This window comes from Lissotriton helveticus, chromosome 3_1 (assembly GCF_964261635.1).
Source record: "Lissotriton helveticus chromosome 3_1, aLisHel1.1, whole genome shotgun sequence".
NCBI lineage: Eukaryota > Metazoa > Chordata > Amphibia > Caudata > Salamandridae > Lissotriton > Lissotriton helveticus.
In genome coordinates, this window is record NC_136061.1 from 375,615,004 (window position 1) to 375,636,815 (window position 21,812).

General features: G+C 45.4%; 2 protein-coding genes across 2 annotated transcripts in view; one reads left to right on the top strand and one right to left on the bottom strand.

Moving 5' to 3' along the window:
* The window catches only part of SUPT6H (SPT6 homolog, histone chaperone and transcription elongation factor), a 1,180,384-nt gene extending 1,169,123 nt beyond the window's left edge, over positions 1 to 11,261 (bottom strand). The window contains exon 1 of the mRNA XM_078680107.1: positions 11,110 to 11,261. The gene's annotated coding sequence lies outside the window, so the exon portion shown is untranslated. The remainder of the gene's footprint in view (positions 1 to 11,109) is intronic.
* A 516-nt stretch (positions 11,262 to 11,777) lies between these two features.
* SDF2 (stromal cell derived factor 2) overlaps positions 11,778 to 21,812 on the top strand; it is a 93,972-nt gene continuing 83,937 nt past the window's right edge. Inside the window, exon 1 of the mRNA XM_078680108.1 lies at positions 11,778 to 12,132. Within this exon, the coding sequence (XP_078536234.1) occupies positions 11,970 to 12,132 (163 nt within the window). The 5' untranslated portion in view covers positions 11,778 to 11,969. The remainder of the gene's footprint in view (positions 12,133 to 21,812) is intronic.

Consider the following 21,812-nt stretch of genomic DNA (forward strand, 5'->3'; position numbering starts at 1 on the left):
TGCAAATAAAGAATTCTATAAAATACTCAATGAATTTCGCAAACCAAATTGCCTAGAAGGAACGCATCCTGCTACTCAATATTTCACAGACAAACTGGCAAATCATTACACGGATAAAGCAGACATGTTGGACTTAAAACAGAAACAATGCACCAGCACTAACCCTTGTACAAAACAACAATCCAAGAAAGCTCTAATTAAGCCTCTCCTTTCCTTCCAACACATCTCACACAATGAATTTATGGACCTGGTCAAAGCAAGCAGGCCTGCCGGCAGCCCTTCTGACCCCTGTCCGCCACAAACTTTCAAGACAATTCTTTTCACAACCACTGCTGCCACTCCAGTAAGAAGAATCATCAACAATTCCTTAACTACTGGAATATTTCCAGAAGAACTAAAAAAAGTCATACATACTCCCCTTACTGAAGAAAACAAACTTGGACCCGCTGAACCCTGACAACTACAGACCCATTACAAATGGACTTTCCTGGGCAAACTGATAGAAAGAGCAGCGTTCACCCAGATGTCACAATTCATTGAAAAGAATGACATACTTTCAGACTTCCAAACAGGATTCCGTACGGGAAGAGGCACTGAATCTGCCCTCCTTGCCATCTGGGATGACCTAAAGAATACAGTTGACCGCAACAGGGTTGCTGAGCTACTTCTCTTGGACCTCTCAACTGCCTTTGACACGGTTGACCAGGACACACTGAAACAAGACTTTATGAAGCCGGCAGAGAACTGCTCTAGACTGGATCACGCCCTACCTTCGAAACAGAACTAATGTCATCCATACCCCACCTTTCTCGTCCAAACCGTACTCCACAAAAGCAGTGGTCCGTCAAGGTTCTATCATCTCGCCCATGCTTTTTAATATCTACATGAAGTCATTACCAGTACTGATCAATAAATTTCACCTCACGTGCTATAACTATGCAGATGGCACGCAAATATTTCTTCAACTGGAATGCCCCAAAGACATTGGAAAATCACCAATTTTCAGCTGTCTCCGAGCAGTGTGTCAGTGGATGACTTGGAGCCATCTCAAATTGAATGCTTCAAAAACTGAAATACTCACGTGTGGCGATTGGAAACATTAACATTACAACCCGCTTGCCGCATGGCCTGATGAACTGGGATCACTGCCTAAAGTATCGAAGGAAGTAAGAAACTTCGGAATAACCATGGACTCCAAGCGGTCAATGAATGCCCAAGTGGATAAACTAGCAAGATCAAGCTTTGCTACTATAAAAACGCTGCAACAAATTTTCCCTCATTTGGGATTTCCACACAAGGTCCAAGCTACCATCTCCCTTGTTCTGTCCAAACTCAATTACGCCAATAGCCTCTACCACGGATCACTTTTAACGACCATGAAAAGACTACAACGGATTCAGAACTCGGCTGCGAGACTACTCTTGCATATCAAACCGCAATTACACATCTCCCCTGCCTTGAAAGCCCTGCATTGGCTACCGGTTGCCAGAAGATCCACGTTCAAGCTGCTTTGTATCACCCACAAAGCAATACATGGAATAGGACCACTCATCAGGAATAAAATCACCAAACACATTCAACAAAGGAACCTCCGCTCTAAAGCAGCATCTCGCCTCAAAATCCCACTATACAAGAAAAACACCATGGGTGGCACATCCTTCTCTGTTCAAGCAGCCAAACTGTGGAACTCTTTACCCCCCAACATAAGGTCCACCAAAAACCACCTTATCTTCAGAAAACTACTCAAGATTTGGCTCTTCCCCACATAAGCACCATACGCAAACAGAAATTTACTGTATATCCCTCTGTATATAAGCATGTGTTTTCACTATAGAAATGTACATATCTTTGTGTATTACTTTATATAAACATGTAAAATAGTTGTATGTTGTTAAGAGAGAAACAAATAATAAATAAATAAAAATCATCTTTGGTCTCCATGTACATACTTCCATTGTGCATCTATGTACCTTCTATGTACTTGGATCTGTGTGTCTGTTACTTTTCTCCAGAAAAAGCATATCCAATGCACTACCCTATTTCTCATACTGTGCCTCTATCAATATCTTTAATCTACATATACTTAATTCCTTTATCTTTATACTTTCAATGTACTTATGGATCTATATATGTATCACTTTCTTCTAGTTTAGCATTTCGAATGCACTACCCTATTTCTCATCCTACACTTTGCTCAATATATCTTCTAGCCCAACCTTCTGACTCATCTCAAACTTCTTTCTACTACTCCTTCCAATGCACTACCCTATCTCTCATCCTATACATCTATCAATACATGCTCTACATCCACTCTCTCATTTTTCCCAAACCCCATCCCACTACTATGATCGCCAAAATAACCCTTTCTAGGACTCTCTCCTACTCTACCCTCCTTGCATCATCCGACACCTCTTTTTACTATACCGGTCCCCTAAAACAAACCTTTATAAACTCTTCCCTCTGACTCCTCCCCTCCAAAACTCCTTTTTACTCATCCAAAAGCCTCCTCCTACTGCTAAGACCTAAAACAAAAAATCCTTCACTTTTATCCCTCCACTATCCCTTTCAATCAAAATTAACAGACTAAAATGTTCACTTCTCAAATTCCATATTCAACTATACTAATATACTACCCAAATAACTGAATAACATATCCACTGCTCAAATTACTTCATATTTATACTATACTAATTTTCAACACAAATCCTTTATGGGTTCCGGAGTGGCGTGCTACTCGCCAGAAAAGCGCTTCAACGCCCATCAGGGGTAACAAGTGCTATATGAATGCAAATCTTTCTTCCCCTTTTATCCCTCTGCTATCCTTCTCACTCCAAGTAACTGACTAATATTTCACCATATTAATCCTTTATAGGCTTCCTGAATAGCGTGCGTCAACAAGCGCTATATAAATACAAACCTTTGTCCTCCTCTATCCTTCTGCTATCATTCCAAATCCAAATAACTGACTAACCTATCCACCACTTAAAATGTACTTGCATGTTTCACTATATTAATTCAACACTAATCCTCTATGGGTCCCGGAGTAGCGTGCTACTCGTCAAAAAAAGCACTTTGCCACCTCGTCTGGGGTAGTAAGTGCTATATAAATGCAATTACAATACAGTGCCCAAATATTTAAACTTGCTACTGATAGATCCTCCCACTGATCCTCCCACTGATCAATGTCCTAACACATCACCTCGGTTTTGGAGGAGTTAGCTAAATAGCCAGAAATGGAGCCTCCAAAAGAGTTTTAACCCGTGGAATAATCGGCCCTGGATTGCTAGTGTATAATATTATATTGTCAGCAAATAGAGCTAAATTACATTGATAGTGCAGAGATTTTAAAAGGGTAAATTAAATCATCCAATCTAATAGCTTGTGCCAGTGGCTCGATGTAAATATTGAATAACAGAGGTGAAATAGGACACCCCTGTCTTGTTCCCCTCTGGATGTTAAAATTGGAAGTAAGTATACCATTTAACAGAATCTTTGCTGAAGCTTCCTGGTAGCATTTCCTCAGAGTTAGAATAAATATGGGGCAGAAGCCCACTGTACCCAATACCTCCCAGAGATACACCCAGCAGACTATCAAAAGCTTTGGCTGCGTCCAAGGCAACTACTGCCAAAGGATCTGATCTTACTAGGCAAAGTCGATATTGCCTATCAGCAATTCTGTATGCTTTTGAATATGAAGCCTTTCTGATTAATGTTAACCATATTAGGAACCAACTTAGCCAGTCTCCTTGCCAGAAAACCCATAAAGATCTTGTAAATCGGCATTCAGCAGGGAGATCGACATTATGAGTCTGCTTTGAGTGGGTCCTTACCGGGTTTTAGTATCAATACAATGGTTACTTTCTTCCAGGAGCTTGGAACCTGGCCAATTAGACTATATGCTGATTTAAACAGGGTGCCCAATGCCGGGGTCAATTCATCTGACAGGTGTTTATAAACTTCCTTTGGAAGAGCATCAATTCCTGATGCTTTATTGTTCTTAGATATCTTTATTTGGGTTTTTATCTCTTCTAATGTGGCAGTACACCTATTAACAATATAACAGTCTTTAAATTGTAAGCAGATTTTAAATACGTTTTTTTTTAATCTAGTCATGAAAAAACAACGATTTCATGGTAAGAATGCGAAACATAATGGTGGGCGCTCCCGGCTGATGCGTTTGTTCCTCCTGAAGCGCGCTGCTCAAGTGATCACACAATAACATCATGGTCCCTGTAATAACGTCACCGTGCTCTGCCAAGGACTACGTTATTTACCTAATCAGAACCCCATGTTGAGGCAAGGCCTGACCACATCAGCAGTCATTTCATTCTGACAACGGCAAATGTGATTCAAACATAAAATTAATTTTTATGTTCATATTGACAGAAGTGAAGGATTACATTGCCCTGGACACACACGCACCCACACGCAGGCACGCACACACACACACACAGAGATACATTCATATACACAGGCAAATGCACACAGGCATGCACACATACAACACACACACACAGATGCAGACACATCCGCGACCTTGCCTTTGCAGCGGTGTGCATTGTTGCCCTTGTGCAATATGTTCTCTGTTACTGTTCATGTGATAGCAGAGTTCAATTAGCTGACATCTCAACAGTTTCCGATCATGTCCTATTTGTTTACATGTGTGGGGGGAGCCGTCGAGCTGCTGTTTACTGGACTCAGCCACAAATGCCATGAACTGGAAACTATTTCGGAGTCAATATAAATCTATAATCCTTGGCGTGTTAGATGCCGCGTTAAGCTTTCGCTGCGATAAGCTTTCCCCGGTCGACGCGTCTTATTCCTTATTTATTGGGCTGCAGTTTACTGCCTCGGAGATACAGACACCACTGTTTATCGATCGAGGCCCAGAAAAGTCAAAGTTCAATAGGACAGGCGGCTCTTTGGCAGAGCGCGACTCACTATTAGGATTGCCAGCAAAAATTGAGGGAAACTGTACCACGCGAAGCGGTGAGACTACTCGCAGGCCCATAATTTTACAAGGCAATAGTGCGAGCGGTCTCGCTAGACCGAGAAGATTACATATTTACATGAGCAGAGGACATTCTCCATCTCATCTAAATTAATACTGAAGGAAACAGAGAGCTTAACTAGGCAGAGGTCCGCGCTTGGCAAATAGATCATTTTGCAATCACATATTCACTTGTGCCTCATAACGAGTTCAGGAAGGGAGAGAAGAGGCGAGTGGAGGGCGGGGGGGAATACATTCAAGGGACCAGTGAGGAAACACTGCACAGATCGCCACGCGAAGAAATGGAGGAAATGTGAAGGAGCTGGTAGAGATGCAATCAACATGCTGATTGTGCATGAATAATGGGCCTTTTCATAAGATGTCTGGGGGAAAAGTTAATGAAACGCATCGAGATGAGCCAATCATTTTACCCAAGCGGAGATAAAAAGGGGGGCGTGACAGAATGTATTTTTACCTGCCGTCCAATCTGCTTGGCATCGAGATGTTGAGTGAAATCCCTTGAAAAATATTGGAGCAACATTTCAGAGCGGACTATGCTTTGCTGTATTAAATAGCCACTCCCGGAATACCAAAGAAAGGCACCACCGTAAACAAGCATTGTCTGCGCGGCCGTGAAAGTAACACGGCCGTAAAATCTAAAGTGATCGCGATCGCAGGGATGCATTCTGTGGTGGGGAGGGGCAGGGCGAGGCGCTTGGGAGAGCAAGCGAAAGGAAAGGGTGCCGCAAGTAAAGCCAGATGGCGGCTGTGCGCGTGCCCTCGCGCGTAACCACACGATTTAGGCCACAAGCGGATTTCGAAAGCCCACTCACTAAATATCTCGCCAGGCATGCGCTGGCTCAGGCGAGACCTAAAAACCGGCAATGGATGGCCACCTAGTGGAGCAGAAACAAACAGATTTAATGTCAGATAAACTAATACAAGTATCCAAGGAAAGGCATGAGCAGGTAAACTACCAACAACTTAAAGAGAAGCATCAATAATAGTACTGTTAAAGCCAGAGTGACTGTAAAACCTACAGACCATTGTCAATGTTAAACACAGACAACTTAATACTGTGTGAAAGGCTATATGAAATGTGTTAAATGTAAGACTCCTAGTAGGAATCATGGGAAAAAGAGAATAGTTGCAGTGAGATGGCCCTCGTATCATGAGACTCTGAGAAAGTCTCTGATATAGTTGCCTTTTAGTTTTTGTTTGTTATGAAAGCAATGAACTTTGGACTCCAATTTATTAACAATGTGTTACTGGAGTCACTTGAATTATGCGGTTGCATATGTGGCAAGAAAAGGCAAATGATAATTGCATAATACAGCACATTGTGTTTTTTCACACATGGTAACACTGTCTTGGAAATGATTTTACCTCAACTTAAAGTCAGTCAAACTTTACATTCCATCGAGCAGAAACACATGGCGACACATTTCCAGTAACTTTTAATTCCACTGAGCTAGAAACTATTTGTTTTCGTTAAAATATGCAGCAGCACTACTTACCCCCTCCATATCTCCTAACAACATGGCTGTTGAGTATCGAACTCTAGCTGTCAGTGACCTTTACTGTGGCAGGACTTTTGACTTTTAAACCCCGCGACTGGAATAATGAGGGCCATGATATGGAAGGTGTGAGGTATCAACATGTTATTTGTCTTTGCTAAGGAACACACGCGCATTACTGAGTAGTGTACAACATGACCTGGGCTAGTTCCCAGCCAAGAGGGGAGGCAGTGGCCACCCTTGTGTGCCGCTCCCTGTTTCCACCACTAATCCGCTCCGCATGACGGAGGTTCTCACTGACCTGGCTGGTGAGTGCCAGATGGTGAAGACTGGAGTTCTCCTTTCGGGCTCCGCTTTAGTTCACACGTTTTGGGCTAACGCCTGCTTAGGGAAGACCATTGACCCATGGCTCCTGCGGGACCTGGTGGCTGTTGGTTGAGTTCTGCAAGCGTGCTGATACACACGGTTATAGTAAGGAGGAAGTATTTGTTGCAGTGGGGCTGGGAGATGACTGACAGCCATTCTACCAGCCCTCCTACTGCTGTATAGTCATCCCAAGAACCATGTTAGACAGGAGGGAAGGACTGTGCGGAGAAAGAGAAGGGAGACTCTGGTGAAGAGGACATGATCTTGGGAGTGTCAGCCATGAAGGTCACCATTGTGGTCGCCATTGTGCAGTCTGTGCTGCAGCTCAGCCTCGTGCGACCAAAAATGAGTTAGTGCTGAGCCAACCAAAAATGAGCTATTGCAGCACTGCCATGACTGTTACTAACAGCTCTGAAAACAGTTGAGAAGCAGCACACTGAAATGTTTTATTCTAACGCCAGGTGTGTGGTATTTGGCAGGACTTAGTTTAGGGATACTAGAACTTCATCACGATCCAGGTGGCATTGCTCAAACTGATAAAAGATGGGTCAAAGAAGCGTTCAGAGATAAGATGACAGCAGAATAGGAGGCTTCAGCCCAGATCAAGCTTCTAGCACATCATACACTTTTAGTAAAAACTGAAAGCCGTGTGGAGCAGTACCTTACCTTGGACATGCCACGTCACCAGCGACGACTGGCGTCTTTCTTCAGCCTTAATCTATTCCTGTGGCTTGTGCCTTTTAATCATGGCTGTTGTATTAACCTTTTCAGCGCGACCGCGATTCCCCCTCCGGTGCTGGGCCCTAATAAAAACGGGTGTGGTCATGACGGAACGGTTCCGTCATGAGCACAGCTCAACCGTAGCTCATGACGGAACCGTTCCGTCATGAGCATCGAAGGGGTTAACTTTGTTAGCGGACTGAATTCTGCTCTTTCGCCACGTTTTAATTTCATTCCTTTCTACCGTTAGTTCTCACTCTCAATAGACTAAGTCTAGAGAATGTAACTGACTAAGCTCTTGTGTGCGATTGTGACAATGTTTCCATTAATGATACCTTGCAAATAGTTATGGTGTTCTCGAAATACAACTATTTGCTTTTTAAATATATAAATCCACTCTTAAAGACAATGAATTTTAACCAAGTGAGACCTGCTTTACGGTTTCTCCAATTCTAAACCACTCCCACAGTGTGCTTTTTATAATCCATCTTTCTGGCGTATTTAAGTCAACCTAATGGCATTGTATTTGATTTATATTTTTAATGTATTGTGGCCGCTCTCTGCCAATCTCCCCTTCCGCGCCTCCTCGATTCCGAACAGGCTTTCGCGGATCACTCATGACAAACTAACTCTTCCCCTTTTCTAGAACTATCCACCACTTCTTGTCCTACGCTATTTCAGGCCCCTCAGAGTCTCACTGCCTCTGAACCCCACACTTCTTCAAGTGTTGAGTTGAACATTTCGGCCTCCCATTATCTCTCCGCCCGTCTTTCCACCTTCCTTCCTCATCACTTCTCCTGCTAGGGATGGCACCTCAACCTCTTAGAGTTCTGTTGAAAATGGATGCCAGAGGGACCCAAAGGTGGCAGCAAGAAGAGCCACGGAGAAAGCGGGTTTAGAACTCCAGGGGGGGCATCACTTCCGGCAGCTGAGAAAAAAACAATGTAGCCAGAGCTCAGTATTAGAACGCTACATCCAAGCAATTTTAATGTCAATGTTTTTAATGTATTGTTTTGCGTTTGACTTTTATGATTCTATCTCTTAAAATCAAATAAAGAGGACAGATTTACTGAGAGTGGAAAATGTTATGGCCATTTCAATTTAAAACCTGCTGATTGCAAATGACAGTGTGCTACCACTTCATGCTTTAGTTGTCTATTTATTAAAAGTATAGGTTTTACACATGATTGCCCATGCCCTGATGACAATGCGGTTAATGAACTAAGATGAAGGTCAAAGGTCATGCGTATCCTATATGTTGCTAGATTAGTATTATATATTGAGCAAAAGTTTAGTTTGTTAAATGAAACAAAGTAGGTTTTTTTTATAGCTCAAACATACTTAATTCGCACATTTGAAGCTGCACTCATATGTGATAATGAAGAAAATGGTGACTCAGTGAAATAAAATACTTGCTCAGGAAAACATCATTTGAAACCAGTTTATAGGTCCAGAGCATTACAATTAGGTCAAGTAGATTATTTAAGTCACTAGACATGCAGGCCTATTAACAGCTTTATGATTTTTCGAGACCGGATACCTAAACAATCTCTGGAGCTAACAAGCTCACCTCAGCAGTGGATTTCACATGAAAAGCCCACTTCAGTCTGGAAAACCTAGAGCGACTAAGTGGTAAAATGACAAAATCATTTTACAAACTAAATCAATTAAATAAAACGTAAAGTCCATAATTTACAGATTAAAACCTCAACTATGCTCGTCAATAACACATTATTTTATTTAATCACTTTTAATACAAGCAGCATATAGTGGAGTGGTGTGGCTCACTGGTTAGAGGCGGCAGACCCGGAAGCAGAGGACGGCCCGGGACCAGGGTTCTATTCCCGACGCGGCAGGGTCGAGGACCAGGGTCAGCGGACTCGATAATTCTCGCCTCGGTGCCTACTCTAACCAGGGATCACACTCGGCAACTCTGGGCATTAGCTTGCCTCATCTCCACAACGGCCCCCCACATACGCCGGGGATGCCTGGTTTCACCTTGGAGATACCCAGTAGGGGTAGCAGGGAAAGCCAGGACGGGTTCCCCAGCGGTCTACAGCGCAGAGATACTCCTTCGGGAGTCGATTCTAGCGCTTTAGAAACCCACAATTAATTAATTAATATAGTTCATAACAATAAACCACAAGATTTAAGCGGTCCGGGCAGAAATATTTTTTTAAGCTTAAGTAAATCCAGGAAGATAAAGAGTACATAGTTGGGAGGTAGGGGGCCTCAAAGAGGTTCACACAAGCTACACTCTATATCCCCAATGGGAATGCGGCTCCATTAATCTTCAATCAACCTTAGTGGATAACATATCAGGCATAACGTACAAAATTAATGCTTTGCACCGGGGTTGAGCCTACTGTCAAAATCTCGGTTGCTACAACTCTGAATCTAAAGTGTAGTTTGTGTATGAATTTGCTTTAGTCTCTAGTTCCTTTAATTAGACTATTATCTGGGCAGTAGATACATCTCCGATATTCTTCCAAAATTACATCCGATGCTTAGTTGACAGAATACCAGCTACTGTAAATAATACTACATTTCAGGAACACCAAATAAATCATATGGTTAAATAAACTGCAGCAGCCTATGAACATGCTTATAAACACTCTATACCACGCTAATCCTCCACAACAACAAAAACGTGCAATGCGTGTTTTCAGTCTAATCTGATTCCGAGGCATTGGCTGTATAAACAGTTTACCTGTACAATTAATACTGGTCAAATCAGGATTTTGATTGTGGGTAACCAGAAAGAACACTGCCTGCTCGCAGGTTTATGTATATTGACCAGAAAGCATGTTGCATGGAAATGTCATATACTTCGCTTTTGACAAATTCAACACAAGAAAACTGTCATTGTTAAAATCACCATGTCGATTGGGGGGTGGGTTCTAAAGAAAATCACTTAATTGCACAGTACCACATTTGCTTGTGTTTTTCCACACTGTCAGCTATATGATACTATATGATAACCGTAAAGCATAAACGGGGCAGCCAATGGCACATACAACGAGTAACTAGAGTTATTTGGGAAATACAAAATAATAACAGACTGCTACTATGCAATGTTCCATAGTGTTATGAGCACCTTGAATTCCATAAGAGTGAGCAGGTGAAAAAAAAATATTTTTCCAAGGCTTCTCCTGAACTGCTGACATGTGAATTGTATGCTTGAGGAAGGAGCAATCACGCGTAATTCAAAAGCAAGGTCTGTCACGGGCTTCGTGTATGACGAAAGAGACCATTACACCGTTCCCCGACCAGCGTAGGCCTCTCTCTCAACATCTCTCTGCCTATCTCCCCTTCCGCGCCTCCTCGATTCCGAACAGGCATTCGCGGTTCACTAATGACAAACCACTCTCCCCTTTTTCCCGAACTATCCACCACTTCTTGTCCTACGCTATTTCAGGCCCCTCCGTATCACTGCCTCTGAACCACACACTTCTTCCAGTGTTGAGTTGAACATTTCGTCCTCCCATTATCTCTCCGCCCGTCTTTGCACCTCACCTTCCTCGTCACTTCTCCTTCTAGGGATGGCACCTCGAGCTCCTAGAGTTCTGTTGAAAATGGATGCCAGAGGGACCCAAAGGTGGCAGCAAGAACAGCCACGGAGAAGGCGGGGTTAGAACTCCTAGGGGGACGTCACATCCGGCAGCTGAGAAAACACCAATGTAGCCGGAGCTCAGTATTAGAACGCTGCATCCAAGCAATTTTAATGTAAATGTCACTTCCGGCTCGGGACTTGTTATTGTACAACATTTTGTTCGAAAAAACTTTATTAGTATTTAGGTAAATATTAAATATAGATCCGGTAGTGGCAATCGACAGCCGCTAATTAATGTTTCGTAATTGTATGAGTGAGTAGCGAAGGAAGGCTTGTTTTAGTTTTCATTGTGGTATTCGTGGGTTTTGTTTTGCCGCAATTAAAAAGACTACGATTACCAGAACGTAAGGGAAAAAATAGGCAACATAAGCATGGAATTTAAAATCACGGAAGAAGTCTTCAAATATACATTTGAAACTGGCATCAAAACAGTAAGGACTTTGAGATATTATTATATAATTAACAACAGCATTCCTTTCGTTATGTAGGCGCGACTTGTTTTGTGCTTCTTTTCCATAGAGAGGGTCGGTCGTTTGCAACAGGCTTGGACTCTGACAGCAGCTGCGCTGACGTGTTTCCGGCTCTTTTACCGGCGTCAGTCACACACGGTTCCCCTTGGTTTCTAGCTTTTTAGCAGTGGCATAATATTATAACCTTCTCCATGTTTCGAATTGTTACTCCTTGATAGCAGAATTATCGTGTTTGTTTCTGTACTCCCATTCCCTATTAGAGTTCCGGTGTTTCCTCTTCTTGATACTTTGCAATGGTCTCCTCAGGCTGGGTGCTGCTTTTCATGGCCCCGCCACTGTTGCTTGCACCGGACCCCAGCACTGCCTCCTCACCCGTCACCTGTGGATCCGTACTGAAGCTGCTTAACCCCCGGCACAGCGTGCGGCTGCACAGCCACGACGTCAGATATGGATCAGGTACGGGGAATCACAAACGTGCGGAATGGGAAGGTGTTGTGTTCTAGAGTTAGCACCTCCTGCCTTCTCGCCCCTTTCTTCCTCTCCCCAAACTGTCACATGCCATTCGCTCTTCCGCTTCCACAGTCTACACCTGTCAATGGTGTGTTGTCCATTTAACTTAAAAAAATATATATGTTAAATATCTATGCTTCCGAACATTATCACTTTACAGTAAAACTTTATTGACTGTGCGATCACTTAAAATCTTTACAGAATAAAACACATGAGCGTCCGCCCCTGGACACCCCCCCCCAGAATGCCCTTCCCGCAATAAAACCCTATATACAACATTAGGATTTCATAATGACTGTTTTTACTACATTATGTCCGTTAAAACTTCTTTTGTTTGTTCTTTGTCTTTACGCCTTTGAGAGTCTGGACAGTTAGATCAGAATTCAGCAAGGTTAATCTCAACTCGATGCCATATATAAATGGGAGAGTACTTCACTGGCCCCTTATCCGGTTTCTGGGTCTAGTAATCCCAATTACTTAGCTATAGCTCCTAAAGGACTGACAGCTTGTATGATTAGGGCACCTGATGGAGTTCATGGCTCAATAACAGGAACATTCGGGTCAGTAGCCTTTTGGTGGGTGTCAAGTGCAGTTCTGACTTGATGGGTGAACTTGCCGGCCCTTGCTAGTAGACAGGTCGTTGTTTCCGTAAAGCACCAGTCCGAGGCCTCTCTGCAGGTTCTATAGCCTAGGTTCCGTAGCGCTGGGCGCAGCAGACGATGGCAATCGCTGACCAACTTTTTACAGCAGCACAAAAGGTGTAACCAGGATTCTCTGTGATAGTTGCATAGCCGGCAGGCAATGGCACAATCCATTCGTGCCCATTTTGGGTTAAAATCTGCGATCCCAAGGGCCAAGAGACGCAGATACAGAATTTTCTTTCTCGCTTGGGGTGATAGTGGGTCTTGCAGATACGGTTGGGGTTTGCCAGGAATGTAAGACTTGCCCAGGGCCAGGGTTAGTGGATTATACCGGAGTGATGAGCGGTCGAGCTCGTACGAGATGGTCTGCACTTGGCGCTTGATAGCTAAGGCCCAGGCAGAATGTGAGATTTCTTGAAGGGGCAAGCTGTTTCCCTTGATTTTCAGTAGGTCAATGCCTTGTGCCACCTTAGTGTGCCATGGGGAGCCCACTTCTTCAAAAATGACTTTTAGAAAATGTTTTATATTGTTTTCAGGTGCTTTCAGTACTCTGATGTAGTATTTTAACAGGTCCCCCTGTAGTACCAGCTCCGGGCGTTTCAAACCTATTTCTAGCCTTAGCCTGTTGTTCCTTGCCTGGCTTGGGGCCTGTAGCACAAGCTTATACGCTTTCACCTGGGCCGCTTTGATCGCTTTCTCAAATGCACCTGGATAGGCAATGTGACCATACGTAATAGAGGGGATCAGTTTTGCCCTAAGTACAGTCAACATCGGTTCTACTGTGGGACTGGCTAGGCGATGGCTTAGACGTCTAAGGGACAGAATTATTTTATCAATTCTTGGTTTTAGCTCCTTTAGATGTTTGACTGCGGTGGCTCTCTCTGACACCCAGACCCCCAGGTAATTGTATGATGAGGCTGTTCTAATTCGGTGCGCCCCCATAGACCATGTTGCTCGTTTTTAGGTTTCGCCTATTATCATTCGCTTGCGAATGTAATAGGCGAAAATTCAAGTGCTCGATCGACTAGTCAAACCACTGCAGTTTCTTCACAGTGCATGTGAAAAGCGGGAGAATCACGTGACCACAAGCCTCTCGTGAACGAGCCCAGCCTCCCTCACACAGCTTCTCCCAGCCATATGGTCTTTCGAGTTGCCCACCCCCTCCCTCTCCAGCGCCTGCCTTCCTTGACTCGCATTAGATCATCAGAGGCAGCCCAGCCCAGCAGGCAGCCCACCCCCCTCTCCATATGGGCAGCCCACCCCCTCCCTCCTCTCTCTGCGTACTTGCTCCAAATGAAGTGGTTAATTGGGCCGCTTTTATTTCCAGTTTACTTCAAACTTCTCCTTCTTCCACTGTTAACACAGGACTCATCATAAAGCTTTTCCAGTTTATAGCTGCAGATTTAAGCAACAATCCAAACAAGAAACTGAATATATTTGACAACACTTTGCCTTCTGTCAGCAGAAACATTAATTATCCAGTGCTCAAAGGCTTCTGCTCCCCCTCACTCCCTTTCCTCCCCCCACTCGCTGGCCACGTCAAACGCGAGAGCTTTAAAGGGGCTGACCAGCACTGTATGTAAAAGTGCCAGTAATCGAAATCGGCAAGCTGTTTTTTTTTGTTGGATTAAGCTCGGATGTTTGCTGCATTATCTTGCCCCCCCTCAGTTGGATTGCACTTTGTCTTCGCTGTGTTTAAAATGAATCTCAGTGCAGGGAAGGTTATTTACTGCAGACGTTTTCTGTAAACGTTTCATTCTCTTCTTTAGATTTCTGCATAAGCTTAGACTTTAATTTTCATGGCAAATAAAGTCAACTCTGAGCTTTATTGAGAAAAAGTAGTTTCCTAATTTGTTTAAAAACTATTTTACATTGTAATACGTTTGCTGTCACTCCCTTTCCTCCCCCCACTCGCTGGCCACGTCAAACGCGAGAGCTTTAAAGGGGCTTGCTTGAAGGCAATCTGCTTCCCCGCTAATCAGTTTTTTTCCCCTCCCACTTTTCCTTTGATGTCCGCCGCGCGTGGCCTCTGCCTGTCGCCTAACACGGTATTTGGTGCTACCACCTCTCACAAAGCTGCATTTACAATTCTGAGCAGCACTGTATATAAAAGTGCCAGTAATCGAAATCGGCAAGCTGTTTTTTTTTTGTTGGATTAAGCTCGGATGTTTGCTGCATTATCTTGCCCCCCCTCAGTTGGATTGCACTTTGTCTTCGCTGTGTTTAAAATGAATCTCAGTGCAGGGAAGGTTATTTACTGCAGACGTTTTCTGTAAACGTTTCATTCTCTTCTTTAGATTTCTGCATAAGCTTAGACTTTAATTTTCATGGCAAATAAAGTCAACTCTGAGCTTTATTGAGAAAAAGTAGTTTCCTAATTTGTTTAAAAACTATTTTACATCGTAATACGTTTGCTGAGGTCGAGAAAGCATTTTGACTTTCATTAGGTTGCCCAAAGATGCGGCTTGCCTACTTGGGTTCAAAAACATCAAATTAACTGTTTGTGCTGACAAAGGGCAAATTTCGATTTCAGCAAACGAGGCGAGATTATCGGCGTGCCCGGCTTGCCTGGCAGCAGCTTCTGGCCAACACTTATAATGAAAAGCGTGCATACAATTAAAGCGCTTGAAGTGTGCAGTTCAGCTTTCGGAAGCGGCAAGATGCGCTCCATCGCTCTCCAGCTGCAGGAGCCGCTCCCCTGGCGCCCGGCTGCTTTGGTATTCATAAATCAGCGCCTTCTGCAGGGCCAGGCTGGCCGCGGAGCAGCAGCACCACCAAGAGATTAGGTCTCTCAGCCAGCAACCCGAGTGAACAAGCACTGGCGTTGCCAATAGGTTTCGCATTTGGAAAGTTGGAGCTATTTGTTTTGTAAATGACATTTTATATTTATATATCGTTATTGGCATTGTCAATAACAATATATAAATATAAAATGTCATTTACAAAACCAATAGCTCCAACTTTCCAAATGCGAAACCTATTGGCAACGCCAGTGCTTGTTTCTGTTGGTATTTACAGAAGATTACAATCTTTGTCTTGCTCTCGTTGATCTGAAGACTATTTTCCTTGTTGTATGTTGCAAGACTGTTCAAAGCTCTTTGGAGCCCCACCCTAGTGTGGTCCATTACCACCGTGTCATCTGCATACTGCAGGGTTCCCAGGACCAACTTTCCCAATCTTGGAGGTACTAAATTGGCGTCTTTCAAGGCTTGCACCATGTCTGCTGTATACAGGTTGAACAGTAGGGGGGCCAATACACACCCCTGCTTTAGTCCAAAGTTGGTGTCAATTCTTGCTGTTGTGATTGTTGGAGTTAGTTTCACCTGGACCCATGTCCCCTCGTAGAGTGCTTTTATGGCTTTTAGCAAGGCTTGAGGGAGCCCCCAAGTTTCGAGTTTTGCCCATAACCGACTTCTGTTTACTCAATCGAAAGCGGTGGAATAGTCTATGAAACAACAAATCAGGGGCAACTTATTCCTTTTGTTGGCTTGCTTCGCAAGATAGGAGAGCGCTGTAATATTATCCAAGGTGCTACTATTGGCCCTAAATCCAGTCTGTGTAGGCGGGAGAATGCCATTCTTATCCACCCAGGCCTCCAGGTCCCTTAGTTGTAGGCGGGCGTATACCTTGGCTTCTATATCAAGAAGGGCTATGAGCCTGTAATTAGCCGGGTTTGAGTGGTCACCCTTCTTGTGTATAGGAACTAGGATTGAGCCTTTCCAAGATGTTGGCAGGATTGCTGTGGCGAATGAATAATTGAATAGCGGGGTGAGTATCGTTGCAAAAAAGGCTGAGGCAGTTTCAAAAACCTGGGCTGGTACTCCATTTGGACCAGGGACCCCGTCTGTTCTTATATCTCTAATATATTTCAGAGTCTCCTCCTCTGTGTACTTGGCCGGTTGACTTAGCCCTAAAGCGACATTCGGCGCGATTTGCGTTTTGAAGTTTTCCGCTGCTGCCTTGGACGACGCTAAACTTCCAGCGTTAGTCTCACTTACCCCGCAGGTGTACAACCCCTTTGCGTATTGTTCCCACACATACCCTGCAACACTGTTTTCCTTGCGCTCGGCTCTGGGCGTCAGGCTGTTAATGTATCGCCATAGCTTGCTGTTTGTCTTTTTGTTTGATTAGAGAAAACACTTTGAGCCAGTTCTTTTCTGACCGCTGCCTTTTCAGCTCCCAAACTTTTTGTGAGTGGCTCGCAGGGCAGGGATGGAAGACTTCTGTGGCAGATAAATGCCTTTCTTTTTTGCCTTGATTGCCTTGTTTAGCGCTTGTTTGCTTTGTTTCAGACTCCGGGTTTTTTTGCATTTCGGTCTGTTGTAACTTTGACAGCTTCTTGGTTGGTTGGTATTACCCATGCTCTTCAATAAATCCATGGTCAGTGATTCCCAGAAGTGTATGATGTTCTTAATATCTTGAGACTTTAGTGCTGCCTCCCTACTTGCTACAAACTCTGACAAGCTGTGGCTAAGAGGTGTCGTACATTTTAGTCTTTTGAGGACCAGATGATGTTCGTCGCCTGTAGTTGCTCCTAATATTTCCTGTGCTTCCACCTGTTCCCGCGCCAAGTTAAATGAGGCGCGGAGGGGCTTGTGGTCGCTTTCATCCCTATCGTCCACAGTGAAGTCGCAGAGTTTATGGGCCAGCCCATCATTAGTGAAAATGTAGTCTATGGTAGAGAAAATCCTGAAGGTTGGTTTGGCAGTCCATGCGGGGTAACTCATTATTTGTGTCCCGTGGGTAGATTGCAGGTTAAAATTTGTGAGGAACGAAATCAGTGGGGCTGACTTCTTGCTTTGGAGTGCAACAGGGATCAAGTCCAAGCCTCTTTTGTTGAAGTCTCCCGCAATTATCACGTCATGGTGCTCCAGACTTATAAGTAGATCTTCCAAAGTGCTGGTAAGTGATTCCATACCCTGATGCATTTGATATTTGGTTGGATTGATGTAGCAATTAAATAATAAAAGGGGGTGGGACACTTGCCCCATTTTCAACCCCTCTATTATGATTGCTTGAAGGTCAGGTGACACCCTTTTAGTTCTGTGATCTTAAGTTTGCAAGCGTAACTTACAAAGATGGAAAGGCCCCCTGACGTGCGTCCGAAGATCGTCCTTTTGGTTGCTGATTTAAAATATTCGTAGCAGCCGCCAATTGGGGTGGTTGACCTCGCCCAGGTCTCCTGAATTTACAGTATGTCTGCCTGTGCGATGTAATCAAGTGTAGCCGTGTCTCTGGAAATGTTATTTAGCCCTGCTATGTTCCATGAGATGATGGATAACTTACGATCTTTACCTCTAAATGAATTTAAGCGTGCTCTGATTCCATGGGTATATATTTGGTTAGGGGCCCTGTCTCTTGGTGTCCTCCATATGGACCAGCGCTTGCTGAGGCCGCTGTACTCTCCGCTGCGTGTCTTTAAGCAGGATGTTAATTTTTAGCGGGGTTCTTGTCCTCCATGTTTTCGTCCCCCCCGTCTAGGCTTGTTGGCCTTGTCCCTTTGAGGACTGAAGTAGATTCTTGCTGACCATGCTTTGGCATAAGAACGTGTGGGTATTTTGGTACGCTAAGGGTAGTAACTTCAATGTCCCATTCTGCAAGTTCTGTTGCTTCCTTAAGGACAGCCTGTTGGACCTGCTGCAGAGTGAATCCAACTAAGGTGGAGTCGCCATGGGTGTCCGTCCGTAGACTTTTGAAAATTACCCACTCGATCTTGTCTGAGGTGATTTGTGCCAGGGAATCAATATGACCAAAAAGGCGGACAATGTTAGACCTATTTAAAATATCAAAGTCAAGTCAAGTCAAGTCAAACAATTTATATAGCGCGCTACATACCCAGAGGGTCTCAAGGCGCTTGTAGAAGGGTGGGGAGTTACTTGTCGAATATCCACGTTTTGAGTTGCTTTCTGAATGCTAGGTGGTTCTGAGTAAGGCGAAGGTGAGTGGGAAGTGAGTTCCAAGTTTTAGCTGCTAGGTAGGAGAAGGATCTACCTCCCATGGTGGTTTTGTTGATGCGAGGTACAGTGGCAAGGGCTTGGTTGGAGGATCGTAGCTGGCGGGAGGGGGTGTAGAAGGATAGTCGTGTGTTGAGGCATTCGGGTCCGATTTCGTAGAGTGCTTTGTGTGCGTGGGTTAGGAGTCGGAAAGTGATCCTCTTATTGACGGGGAGCCAGTGGAGGTTTTTCAGGTGATCAGAGATGTGTTCTTTACGCGGGATGTCTAATATGAGCCTGGCTGAGGCGTTCTGGATGCGTTGTAGTTTTTTCTGGAGTTTTGCGGTGGTGCCGGCGTAGAGGGTGTTTCCGTAGTCCAGTCGGCTCGTGACCAGAGCGTGGGTGACTGTTTTTCTAGTTTCGGTAGGGATCCAGCGAAATGTTTTTTTGAGCATGCGAAGAATGTTGAAGCAAGATGAAGAAACGGCGTTGACTTGTCTGTTCATCGAGAGTGAGGAATCTAGGATGACGGCCAGGTTCCGTGCGTGGTCCGTCGGGATGGGTGCTTTTCCAAGGGCCTCTGGCCACCAAGAGTCGTCCCAGGCGGAGGGGGAGGTACCTAAGATGAGGACTTCTGTTTTGTCTGAGTTCAGTTTCAGACGGCTGTGCTTCATCCATTCGGCTACTTCTTGCATTCCTTCGTGTAGGTTGGTTTTGGCCGTGTTAGGGTCTCTGGTGAGTGATAGGATCAGTTGAGTGTCGTCGGCGTAGGAGATGATGTTGAGGTTATGTTGGCGTGCGATGGCCGCGAGGGGGCTCATGTAAACGTTGAAGAGGGTGGGACTGAGTGAGGACCCTTGAGGTACGCCGCAGATGACTTCAGTGGCCTCTGACTTGAATGGTGGAAGGCGGACTCTCTGGGTTCTTCCGGAGAGGAACGAGGTGATCCATTCCAGTGCTTTTCCTTGGATTCCGATGTTTTTGAGGTGCTGTAGAAGGGTGCTATGGCAGACTGTGTCGAAGGCTGCGGAGAGGTCGAGGAGGATGAGGGCGACTGTGTCTCTATTGTCCAGTAGAGTTCGAATGTCGTCTGTTGCTGCGATGAGGGCGGTTTCGGTGCTGTGCTTGGCTCGGAAGCCGGATTGTGAGGAGTCGAGGGATTTGTTGGTTTCGAGGAATGCGGCGAGCTGGTTGTTGACAGCTTTCTCGATGACTTTGGCCGGGAATGGAAGGAGTGAGATAGGGCGATAGTTTTTGAGTTCGGTGGGGTCAGCTGTGGGTTTCTTCAGGAGGGCGCTGAGTTCGGCATGTTTCCAGCTTTCCGGGAAGGTTGCGGAGTTGAGGGAGCAGTTGATGACGTCTCGGAGGTGCGGTGCAATAATGGAGTCTGCTTTGTTAAAGATGTGGTGAGGGCAAGGGTCTGTGGGGGATCCAGAGTGGATAGAGTTCATCAGACGGATGGTGTCCTCAGTGGAGATATGCTTCCAGTCATTGAGGATGTTCAGGGGGGGTGGGGGTCCTGCAGGGGATTGGGTGGGTTGGTCTTCGGGTTGGTTGTCTAAGCTGTTGTGGATGTCTGCAATTTTGTTGTGGAAGAATGAGGCTAGGGAGTCGCAGAGGGCTTGGGAGGGGGTGATGTCGTTGGAGTTGGCTGAGGGGTTGGTAAATTCCTTGACGATGTTGAATAATTCCTTGCTGTTGTGGGCGTTGTTGTCTAGACGGTCCTTGAAGGCTGCTTTCTTGGCATTTCGGATTAGTTGGTGGTGTATGCGGGTGGCGTTTTTGAAGGCGTCCTTGGTGCTGGTGGTTGGGTCTTTTTTCCAGGCCTTCTCGAGGGAGCGACAGAGTTTCTTGGATTTCTTAAGATCATCGTTGAACCAGGAGGCCTTCTTGCTGCCTAGTTTGATTTGTCGTTTTTTCAGTGGTGCTAGGATGTCGGCGCTGTTGGATAACCATTGGGTGAGGTTGGTGGCTGCTTGGTCTGGGTTTGAGGAGTGGGCGGGGGGCTTTTGAAGAAGCGATGAGGAGATCTGGTCGATGGTGATTTTGTTCCAGTTTCTTTGCAGAGTGGGTTGGGGGTGGTTGTTGGGTGTGGGCTTGTTGTAGGTGAAGTGAACGCAGCTGTGGTCAGTCCAAAGGAGAGCTGTGGTGTGGCTGAAGGAAACATGCTTGCTGGAGGTGAAGATAGGGTCGAGTGTGTGACCTGCGATGTGGGTGGGGGTAGTGACAAGTTGTTTAAGTCCGAGGTTAGCGAGGTTGTCCAAGAGGGTGATGGTGTTGCGGTCGTTGTTCTTTTCAAGGTGAAAGTTGAGGTCTCCCAAAAGGATGTAGTCCTCGGAGGGGAGCGCGTGTGGAGTGATGAAGTCCGTGATGTCTTCATTAAATTGTGCGCGGGGTCCTGGTGGCCTGTAAAGGAGGGTGCCTCTGAGTGTGGTCTTGGGGTCGATGTGGATCTGGAAGTGAAGGTGTTCAGAGTTGGCGAGATTGACGTCTGAGCTGGTTGAGATGCGGATGGATTTCTTATAGACGATAGCGATGCCTCCTCCTGTGTGGCCGGTACGGTCCTTGCGAATGATCTTATAGCCTTCCGGGATGGCAATGGTGATGTCTGGGGCTGAAGAGGCATTCATCCATGTTTCTGTTAGGAAAGCGACGTCCGGAGAGATGGTGTCGAGTAGATTCCAGAGGTCAATGGCGTGTCTGTGGACCGAGCGGGTGTTGAGCAGGAAGCATTGTAGGTGGTTGGGATCGGATATCTGTTGTGTGTTCGTAGATGAGGAGTTGTTCTTGGTGCCGTCGAACTTGCAGGAGTAGCAGGAAAAGGGTCCATGGGTGTGTCCAGGAGCGGCTTGGACGCAGATGGGGGAGCGGCCAGGGTTAAGGGCTAGGAGGGTGGTGACATCGTAAGTAATGCGGGAGGGGTGGGCATTACGAGGACCAGGGGCTCTGGCGCTGGGCGCGGTCCAGGCGCGGACGGGCGTAGACGGGCTTACCTTTGGCGCGCCTTCGAAAAGGAGCCTTTGGCTGTGTATCTGGGAGTGAGCAGTACCTC